Source organism: Aristolochia californica, unplaced genomic scaffold, assembly GCF_029961685.1.
Source record: "Aristolochia californica isolate CCGP_79_NKW_82.1479 unplaced genomic scaffold, dmAriCali1.0.hap1 SCAF_5, whole genome shotgun sequence".
NCBI lineage: Eukaryota > Viridiplantae > Streptophyta > Magnoliopsida > Piperales > Aristolochiaceae > Aristolochia > Aristolochia californica.
The window spans coordinates 37,173,801-37,184,520 of NW_027182214.1; the positions used below are offsets into that span (position 1 = coordinate 37,173,801).

Below are 10,720 nucleotides of genomic sequence, written 5' to 3' on the forward strand. Positions count from 1 at the left end.
CAAGATCCATGGCTCATGAGGATCCTAGCATTACTCTTACCCCTTAAATAGGGTTCACCCTGTTAGGGTTTAAGATAAAATATTACAAAAATACACCTATAAATAAAATATTCCAAAAATACCCCTGTGGCCTAAAACTGAAATAAATAAAGTAAATAAAAGAAAAAAAATTAAAATAATAATGTTATTGTGTGCATAACATTAACTCCCTATATTCGATACAAAATCTCCATGTGCCTTCATGTTTCTTCACGAGCAGTACGGGTGAAGAGAAGGGGGAGCGGCGGTTGTGAATAAGGCCCTTTTGTAACATGGCCTAGCACTGTCGCTCGATTTCATCCTTCTGGAGGTGGGATACCGGTATGGCTGAACTACCACCACATCATAACCTGGTTTTAAACAGATCCTATGGTCACAGTGTCTCAAGGGAGGCAATCCGAAAGGCTCGTGGAAGAGGTCAGAGAACTGGTCAAGAAGTTTTTCGATAGTGCTGTCCAATTGGTCTTGTGTGTGAATGGTATGAAGGTGGTGGGGTTTGTCCACCTGACTGCCCTGTAATAGCACTTGGTGACCGCTCAATGCAAAGCTCATAGTTAAAGTAGAGAAGTCCCACAATATGGGTCTCCAATGTTTGTAACCATTTGATGCCTAACACTATATCAAATCCTACCAAAGGTATGAAAAAAAATTAGGAATGAAATAAAGTCGTACCAATTGAAAATTCGACCGCTTTGTTCATCCCGTAACTAGGGACTTTCTCCCCATTGGCCAATGAAACTGTGGCTGTTGGGTGTGGATGGATCTGCAACTGAAGATGCTGATCACCTATCAAGCTAAGAAAATTGTGTGTACTTCCCGAATCCATTAGTCCCACAAGTTTCTGGTCGAGGACTCGAGCTCTGACTTGCATAGTTTTGGCAGATTTCTGCCCAGTAATGGTATGCAGAGAGATTGCTGGTGGTTCCTCCTCAATAAGATCATCACTATTTTTTGTATCCTCTGTTTCATCCACTTCGAGCTAGAAAAACCGTTTACATTGGTGGCCTACCCTATATGGTTCATCACAGTTGTAACACAAATTCTCTGATCTCAGTTCCGCCATCTCAGAACTGGTTAATTTTTTGATATACTAAGGTGGTGGGTTACTAGAGCGTGTGTCACCTGCCAAAGTAGTAAACAGATTATTTTTGGGCGGTGGTAATGCTGGCTGTACACCTGAGGAGAACTATTTCATCACCCTTGCCAATTGGAGGAAGTGTTCCGTTCCCCTTGCCAAATTGTCTACAATGCTGAAGTCATTGCCGTTATTCCATTGTTCGAGCTAAATTCATTGCCCGAGCCAAATCTGAAGGCGAATGAAGTTCCACCTCTAACTATAGAGATTCAATGAGGCCTGCTTTAAATAAGTTGACCTACTGGTCGACTCTTACCAACCGGCCAGCCCGAGCCAATTTTTCTTGGAACTATTTTTGATATAGTTCAACAGACCCGGTTTGTCTCAATAGGACCAAATCTCCCAAGGGGTTGCTGTGGGTGGAATGGCCAAATCAAATTGTGCATAAGTCTTTAAATTCATCCCAATTTAGCACTAATCTTTCTAGTTCCACCTGGTGAAACCATAGTTGTGCCTCATCTAACATGTGGAAGGATGCAAGTCCCACCTTGTCAAACTCAGCAGTCCCTTGATTTGAAAATCTGTTCTCACATCTATGCAACCAAATTAAGGGATCGATTGACCCAATAAATGTAGGAAAATCCAATTTTGTGTACCTGGTTATTGTACTTCCACTCTGATGTGCCTGGACAGCGGTGCGCCCAGTAAACTGCTCCTCCCTTTGGTTGTGTGAATGATTCTCCCCCCTTCGTTCTGGGATAAAGTGTCTCTCTGCCATGAGATCTGATATCATGATTGTGAGTCGTTGGATTTGCAAACTCATACCAGGAATTTCTTCCAACTTTTCTCGTGCTTCAGCGTGTTCATCATGCATCCCTTTGATCATGCTTCTAAGTTCTTCATTGTTGGATGTATCCCCCATGTTACCCTACTCTGATACCAAGTTTTTAAGGTCCTTAGTCATGGATTGAGTAACTCGACGTGGGATTTGAGAATCCAGTACTGTAATAGAGCAGCTGCTCTCGGTAAGGATAGGGAAAGAGTCTTTCTTTGATCTGATCTCGGATAGGAGGAAAGCAGCCTCCTTTGTGGGGCTATACTGCTGCTTTTGGTAAGGACAGAGAGCCCTTGCTGCTGCTTTTGGTAAGGTCAGAGAGCCCTTGCTGCTGCTTTTGGTAAGGTCAGAGAGCCCTTGCTGCTGCTTTTTGTAAGGTCAGAGAGCCCTTACTGCTGCTCGAACAGGAGGGGAAAGGTTGCCCTTTTTCTTATGATTTAGAGGGTTTAGAACCCTCCTTGCTGCTACTCAGGTTAGGGGCTGAAAAACCTCTAACTTGGACAGTCCTTGGATCAAAGGTTAGGGGTTCTTAACCTCGCTTATTGCTGGCCTTGAGGCTGAGAATACTCTGATTTGTGCTGCTCGTGGTATGGGGATTGAGAAGCCTTAACCCTGGCTCGGAAAGAGGGAGAGAAAGACCTCTATGGCTGTTGTGGATGGATGGGAGGCTGAAGCCTCTGATTGAACTCATAAAAGGGGCAAAAATTCCCCTCTCCTCTTCGGTATGGATCGATTTAAATAGAAATCAAAATAGGGAAGAAGGAAATTTAAATTCAAGAGGGAATCTGGACCTAGAGCTCATCAAGGAGACCTCCAAACCCTAGAGCTCTTCAAGGAGAACTCTAAACCCTATTTAATCTAATTCAAGACTTGCCTTTTTTCTCATTCCCTTTCTCTCTAAGTAGGGCTGATGCCAACCATAGTTCTAGGGTTAATTACTACAATTCTGCCCCTATGGCAATTTAACTTAAATAATGCATAAAAAACGAATTTAAAACAATATGGACAGAAAACTATTAACTCTGCTATTAACTTTGTAACTCAGTGCGACTCCGATGTATGACTCGGTTAGTTATTGAGTCCTCAACAATGAAAAGATCAAAATAGAGGTGAAAAACGCAAAGCAACCTACGGTTGAAGAGACAGAAAATAAATAAATACTAACCCTAACTGGTAGAGAGAATATATAAGAAAAGAATCACATTACCTATGTGGGTTAACCACGTTAACTCATAGAACTAGCTCTGAAACCATGTTGAATTTATGGAAAGTGAAACATTTCATTGACCTCCTATAATCAGAGTACATGAACCTCTATTTATAATAGAGGAAAGTAGTAGAGTCAAATTACAATTAAACTACCTTTGTGCCAATTACACCCAAACTCTAATACTTAAAGATACGTCCTAGCATTATTAAATAACTCAATATAAATAGAAGACAACATAACTCAAACTAGAACTCCTCTATGAGGATGTGACCGTAACATAAAGATGCCAGCTCGTGGCTATCTTTGTGTGTCCCACTTGATCTTCTAACTAGCTCGTGGTTATTTTTATGAGTCCTTGATCTTCCAACCAGCTTGTGGTTATCTTTGTGGGTCCCACTTGATCTTCCAATTTATGTGATAAGGATAACAACTTGTGGTAATCATAGTGGGTCCTACTTCTTATGGGCTTGGGTGCATCTTACAATACTCTTAGATATGTGGGCCTTCCTTGTTCGTGTGGGCTTGGGTTCATCTTCCAACAATCATCTAGAAGTGCATAGGCCAAGATTATAATGCATGATCGGTCAACCTAAGTTGATTGATCGATCATCGAGAACATAGTTATTTCAAGCTATAAAGCATGATTGACCATCCCACTTGAACTAATCAATCATAACTATCCATGCAAGTGATTTTTACATTGAATGATCGATCAGATAGAATCTTTCCAGTCTCATAAAGCATGATCGATCACAGGAAATTCATTGATTGATCATACTTGCATTGCACTACCATTGCACTACCATTGGGAACTTTGATTGATTGATAATACCTTGGAAAATAGATCACAAATGATTGAAAGAGATTGAAGGTTTTTCAAAGGTAAGGCTCTCTCTCTTTCTCTCTAAAGCATTTTCTGTGAGAATTTGCAAGATAAAGGATTGTATCTTGAAGATATTCCAATAAATGCTCATTCATTTCTTTAATCATGGTTTGGTGGAGTATTCATAGCTAACCCCCAACTCAAACTAGTCATCATTTACCCGTATGCAAAAAAGTAGACCATTGATTGATCGATCAATCGATCATAACAGCTACTTTTCTATTAGACTGAATTATTGATCGATTGACTGAAAGATCAATATGTTACCATTGGTCATTGAAAGTTAAGTTGGTCAATCATTGCCAGTGGCTGATCAATCACTTGAGATTCACTCTGGCAATACAAGCCTGATCGATCACTGTATTTCATTTGATTGATCATGCTTGAAGTCCCTTACTAGCAAGGTTCTAAATAATCGATCAGTTTGGAGGGATGATCAATCATTCCATGTACATTTTTCTTTTTTTTAGACAGCTATGATCAATCAATCTTATAAGGATGATCATTCCTACATTATAGCATGAAATGGCCATGTCCTAGATATCAATCGACTATGGTTGATCGATAATGCTTTATATTTCTGGCCTGCTCAATTTTGGATGATTGATTACATCCAATGATTGATTGATCATTCCAATGCTAGATTAAAAATGTATATTTTATAAAGTATGTGAATTTCTCTCTAAGTGCTTTAACATGTTTTTAAGTGATGTGTATGATGATTCTTAACATGTCTATATGTAATTTATATCCTAAAGCTCCAATTTTCACAAGTACTTAAGGAAAAGGAGTTAGGATTCTTAAAAAAATTGAGTGAGTTTAATTGTTTATTTATGATGCTTGAACTCGAGTCTTCTCGTTATCTTCTTCCTTGTGGGTGCTTCTTCAAGAGATGTTCTCAAATTGTGATTGAGGTCTTTATTTTGGCTTTGATGCTTTAGACCTTGAGATGCTCTTGAAGGTGAAGTATCTAAAATACTTTAGATTGCAAGTTATTAGTCCAATTAAGTTTTGTTATCATCAAAAGCAATGTGGGAGTCGACCTATGGTCAACACTCTCCTCCTTTTTATTGATGAGAAAGCCAAACTTGGAAAAAAATATAAATTACACATCCTTAAGGGTAGGAGTTATGTAAATATGCAATTATATCATAAGCTCCCCTTAATATGTGCACAATTTGTTTTAATCCTTTTAGGAAATTTTATAAGTGCCTAGGTATTTTTTATCGAAGTTCCCCCTTTTTGTAATACTCGAAAGATAGTGAAATTAAGCGCATAGAATAGAACAAAAAGTAGTTGCCATACCATAAAGATGTTCAAAGAAGAGTCCTCACCCAAGCTAGCACGAGTTAAGAAGATATGAAGCACAAGCTGAAATGAGTTTGAAGACTTGAAGATCAAGTGGGACCCACAAAGATACCACGAGCTGGAATCTTATCAATATGAGCTGGATGAGCACGTGAGACCCACAATGATAAGGCCTCGAGCTGGCCTCCTCTCTTGTGTCCACGTTCTTGAAGAAGAGTTACAGTTCAACTTATATTAGAACTCTATTAGATTGTGTTATCCTTTCATGATAGACTTATCTTAGAGAATGAGAGTTGGAATGTAATTAGGAGATTTAAAGGATAATTTTAAAAGGACTCTATCACTTCCTCTACTATAAATAGAGGTGTTGTAATTCAGAATTAATCAAGTTCTATAATTCTCTCTTGAGTAAATCTCTCTCTCTCGCTCTCTCTCTTTGCTTGGAGCACACCTTGTTCATCTTCTCTTCTTCTCTCTACCCAAGAACCTTCTTCCCCTTTTCTCCTTTTCCTTTCTCTCTTCCCTTGTTCGGAATATTGGAAAAGGGATTCTAAATTCAATATGGTATCAGAGCTTTAAATTTGGGATCCCTACATCAAAAGGAATACTCTAAGAGGATATGATTAACACCACTCATAGAAGGCTCCATGTGATGGAAGATAAAAAACCGTGAGATAAGTTCCTTCATTATTTTTTTTATTACTTCATGTTACTGGTTTTAAGATTTAGAATATGATTTAAAGATGAGTATATGAATGTTTTTCATCTTATGAGATTGTGGATATGAATGCCTCTCGATCTAGAAGAAGCTATCAAAGCAATTTTGTCGGTTTGGAATTTCTCTTACCCGAGACCTGTCCATGATCAGATTGTTGAATTTTTTTTCTTTGGAAAAAGATTCCCCTGATATAGAAGATTGATATTGAGTATATTATGAGTGGTTATTTACTCATAAAAAATTCAGAATAATGATTGTTTAGCGCAATGCTTAATTTTTCTCCATGCACCAAGTTGTTTGAAGAATACTACTTGGATATTTTGATTAAAATTTTTTGGAGAATTATTTTTGTTGAAGTGCCTATTATGGCTAAATAAAATGTGAGTATCAAAGGCGGTATAATCAAAATTAATACAATACCCTTATGAAGGGTATCAAATTTTATGAGTTGGTCTACATCGGTTTGGAGGTTTCTTATAACAAAGGACTTACTTGGTCATCTCACCAACTATGGACCACCTATTGAACAAGAAGAATTTTTTTATAAAAAATGGTTAAAAATTGATACCATTGTGATGAGTTGGCTAATCAAAAGCAAGGAAAAATTGTGGAAAAAATGCACTCATTGTGGGAAATATGACCACACTATCGATACATGCTATTACTTGAAAGGAGTTACTATGGAAAAAATGGTCACTATGGAGAAATATGTTATAATTCTAACGAAAAATCAACTTAACAAAGGCTAATCAAGCCTTGGTAGGTGATACAAAGGTGGATCAGCCCACAAAGTATTTTAATTGCTCTATCACCTTTTCACCCACTTCGTGTGTATTTCAAGATCTTATAATGAAGCAGGTGATTGGTGGAGACTGTGAACAAGAGGGGCTATATGTTATGTACGCAATAAAATTATTATTTTAATTATTTTTCTTTGATTTATTTTATTTTATTTTAGTTTTAAGCCATAGGGGTATTTTTGGAATATTTTATTTATAGGGGTATTTTTGTAATATTTTATCTTAAACCTTGTAAGAGTGAACCCTATTTAAGGGGTAAGAGTAATGAGAAAGAGAAGCATTTATTTTAGGTTAATTTTAGGTTAAACGGGCTTGGAGCTCTCCTTACGAGTTCTAGGGTTTTCAAGCTTCACTTTGGCTTGATCTTTGTCTTCCTCTCCATGTTGTCCTGTTTACCAGCCGAAGTCCCTGCGAAAGGCCATGCTTCGAAAGATTTCAATATTTTTGTGCAGAGAGATCCAAAGCCGAACAACGAGGACCAAAATTTGGGGAAATCGGTAGGGTTTTTGCGACCCCAAATTTGACTCCGGGGACCTAGAAAATCTCCGAGAAGGACCTTGGAAATCAGAAATCGGAGGGGTATATTGCCAAAACCTCGTCGATAAGGGTTGAATTGGGTTCGACATCAAAAAATCACTCCTCATGACCAGCAGATTGTCTTCTAGAACAACAGACAGAAAAATCCTTATCCGACTCTATCTCGAAGAATTAGTTCGGCTGTCCCTCCACAATCTCGAAAAATATACAAGCATTGAAGCCACAAAAGGCTGCTATTCGTCACTGGAAAAAGAGGAGGCGCCGACAGAAACAAATCCGGTGGGCTTTGGCTTCCGGATTCTCACTCTCCGTCACAATCTCTCTCTCGACAGTCCAGTGGGGAACCATCTTCAACGCAATTGGGGGAAAGCTTCGAAAACTCCCTCGATTTTTAGGTCAAAAGGGGCTGAGAAGCAGCAACACTACTTGAAAATTAGAGACGAAGGGTCTCTATTTTGTGAAGCAGAGAAACAATGGCCAATCGATGGAATTTCGGATTGGGGGTATGCATTTCGAGATGAAATTTTTTGGAGGATGCCGGGATCCATAAAAAATTATTTTGGGAACCTCTGATTTTTTTTTCTGGTGGCTTTGTTGTTCTGTTGATACTCACAACACCAATGCGTATGTTCGTTGTCCAATTGACAATGTGAGGCTATTTAATTTTTCTATTGACGAGACCAGTGTGCATGTCCCGTATCTGTTTGTGCTTAATGGGATGCTCCTGCATGATAAGCAACTTTTTGTTGGTCCAATAGTTCGTAAACAGGAGCGAGAGACTTCGGTAAACAAGACAAAAAATTGTTTTGAGACTTATGTTGAGGAAGTGGAGAAGTGCACAACATGCAGTAACGAGTCAACATTTGATGTCCTACTCATATTGTATGGGCATTAGGGGAAACACAGAAAATTATAGGAGACTTGGCATATCCTACAAAACTTTCCATTTGTAAGATGTAAAAGCTTTGTGCTGGCAATCGAAGCCTTTAGAAGGACGGGACAGCTAGACCGAGCTGAGGAATTATAGTTGGAGATGAAGTAAAAAAAAGGGTTGAAGCGGACTGAACAATTCAACTCTATTATATATGTATATTGTAGACATGGGGTTTTAGATAAAGCATCAGAGCTGTGTAAGGAGATGGAGACTAATGGCTGCAAGGCCAACGCCATTATGTGTCGGAACCTGGCTTTGGGCTGTTTGAAACCAAGCTTGGTAGAAGCAGCACTCAAGACACTTCAGACCGGATCAGATCAGACCACAAACACTTGTGTTGGGAAATCAACACCGTGGATGGAAACCACACTTTTACTTATTGAAATATTTGCTGATATGCGTGATGAAGATTGGAAGAAAATATTCGGCGAGTATGGTAACATTACAAGCGTTGTAGTACTGAGAGAAGGCGATGGGCATTCCAAATATTTTGGCTTTGTTAACTTTGAGAATGCAGAAGTATGCATTAGTGTTGTATCGACTGATAAGGATGCATTCATGCTGAATGATTATGCTATTTGTGCTGAAACAACTGATGGGTCAGCTGAGAAAGGTGAATTAGTGCGGCATGATTCTGCTATTCGAAGTGACTTAGTTGAGATGGAAGAAATAACGTCTAGTTCTGTTGAAGATGTCAAACATGCCGCAAAACCTGAAATTGAATTTGGTAAAAGTGGGCATAACAGTGCCACTTCGCTTCAACAAGATTTCAAATAGAAGGAGAAGTTAGTCTTCATTTTTGGGAAAACAAAAACAATTCGTCTGTAAATCCTAGTGATAGCTTGGAATCAGAGGTTGAATTTGGCAATCTTTCTGTTGAATTAGATTGCAAAGATGACGTTGCCAAGGGTGAAAGTTGGCCGGTTGGTTGTATTAATGAGGTCAGTCAGGGGTTAAGAGCGAAAGGGCAGAGGCCAGCGGCTCAAGTAGATAGATTGGGTGGTTTATCAGCCTGGACTTTAGTTGCTGCTGCTGCTGGGACAGTAACTGATGAACGTGATTTTATGGGATTGATCTCTAGTAAAAATTTTGAAGACCTCTGTGCTGATCTGTGGGAGCAAGCTCTTGTTCCTGTACAAGAAGTGCTTACACATTCTGGCTTGAGGGTTGATGAACTATATGCTGTTTCTGGACTGTCAGATGCTAGTGTGAAGTATTCATCCTGCATATAGTCTTCCCCAATCAAGGCAAATCTGCACTTTTCTCAGAGCAGAAACAGAGTAGTCTCTTTTGATCGTGCAAAGGTTGTTATCGAGATCTCAGAGTGGGTTGATGTTCCAATTAAATATTTTACTATGGAGAATTCAAAATGGACTACACCAGCCATATCACTTGAAGCACGCCCTGACAGTAGTACAACTGTTAGCAATGAAAACCAGAGCACAAAATCAGATGTCGATAGTTCCTCTAATCCCATCAACGTGCTAAGTGGCAATGGTATCATCATGGAGAAAAAGTTAAAGCAGCGAACCTTCAGGGTCCCACTAAAGATAGGAGACAAAACTTTGGGTCTCGGTAAGTCTCTGTCAAAGGAGTCCATTCCTGAGGCTACAAGTAGCTTGGCTGCGCTGGATAAGAAAGATGCAGTAAGGAGGACTGCAGAACTCAAGAATAACGACTACATTTATGCCCTCTGGGACATCGGGAGCATGAGCGGATGAAGCGAATTCAAGTTGTTGTTGCTGCTGCAGTTAGCGTGGTGGTCTCCTTTCATCACTTTCCTCTAATTTTGGAACTTCATGACTAATTTCATCCGAAATGGATTTAAACAACAGCAGTAGGGATCTCAACGTATGGGGAGGTATTTGCTGTACTCCAGGACAGTGAGCAGCAGTTTGTGCTGTCTGGATTTTTGAGCAGGAGCAGCTGGTTGGATTCATACAAAGTTGGGTTTTCTGCTGATGTTGGTAATGAGGAAAACGCTTGCAGTGGGCATCCTAGTGTTGTTCAGTCACCTGCCTGCTCGTCTGAATTACAGGAAACATGTGGCCTGGCTCGTTCTACAAGGGCCTCTTGAGTGTTTCAAGGTGCAACAACTGGAGGGGGTTCGTGCTTGCTGACTCTTCTCCATCCCAGGGGACTGGGTATGTTGTTGTTGCTGCCATGCTGGCAAAGTGTAGGCAGTGCAATCCAGGACTGAGGCCGGGCAGAGATGCTGCTTGGGGTGATGTAGCGACATTTGGCACGTATCCTTATATTTTCCCGTAAAATTTTTTTTCTTCTCTTGTTGGATGCTCCAGTTTTGTAGTTCAGCGGGCTGACACAGATACAACGGTTGATACTTGAGAATAGATGGAAATGTCGGCATGGGCAAGCAGACC

At 39.6% G+C, this 10,720-nt stretch overlaps 1 protein-coding gene across 1 annotated transcript; it reads left to right on the forward strand.

Annotated features, from left to right (window-relative positions):
• The first annotated feature begins 8,543 nt into the window (after window positions 1-8,543).
• On the forward strand, window positions 8,544-10,060 carry LOC137965298 (uncharacterized). The gene is made up of 3 exons (XM_068811621.1): window positions 8,544-9,066; window positions 9,225-9,547; window positions 9,608-10,060. Exons 1-3 carry the CDS (start codon window positions 8,544-8,546, stop codon window positions 10,058-10,060), a joined length of 1,299 nt encoding a protein of 432 aa, XP_068667722.1.
• The last annotated feature ends 660 nt before the right edge of the window (window positions 10,061-10,720 follow it).

Excerpts from the sequence above, each read along its gene's own strand:
- LOC137965298 (XM_068811621.1), top strand. The coding sequence starts at position 8,544 with ATGGAGACTAATGGCTGCAAGGCCAACGCCATTATGTGTCGGAACCTG. Across the intron at positions 9,067-9,224 it reads AAAACCTGAAATTGAATTTG|ATTGCAAAGATGACGTTGCC; the intron begins GTAAAAGTGGGC and ends CTGTTGAATTAG. Across the intron at positions 9,548-9,607 it reads CTGGACTGTCAGATGCTAGT|AGCAGAAACAGAGTAGTCTC; the intron begins GTGAAGTATTCA and ends CACTTTTCTCAG.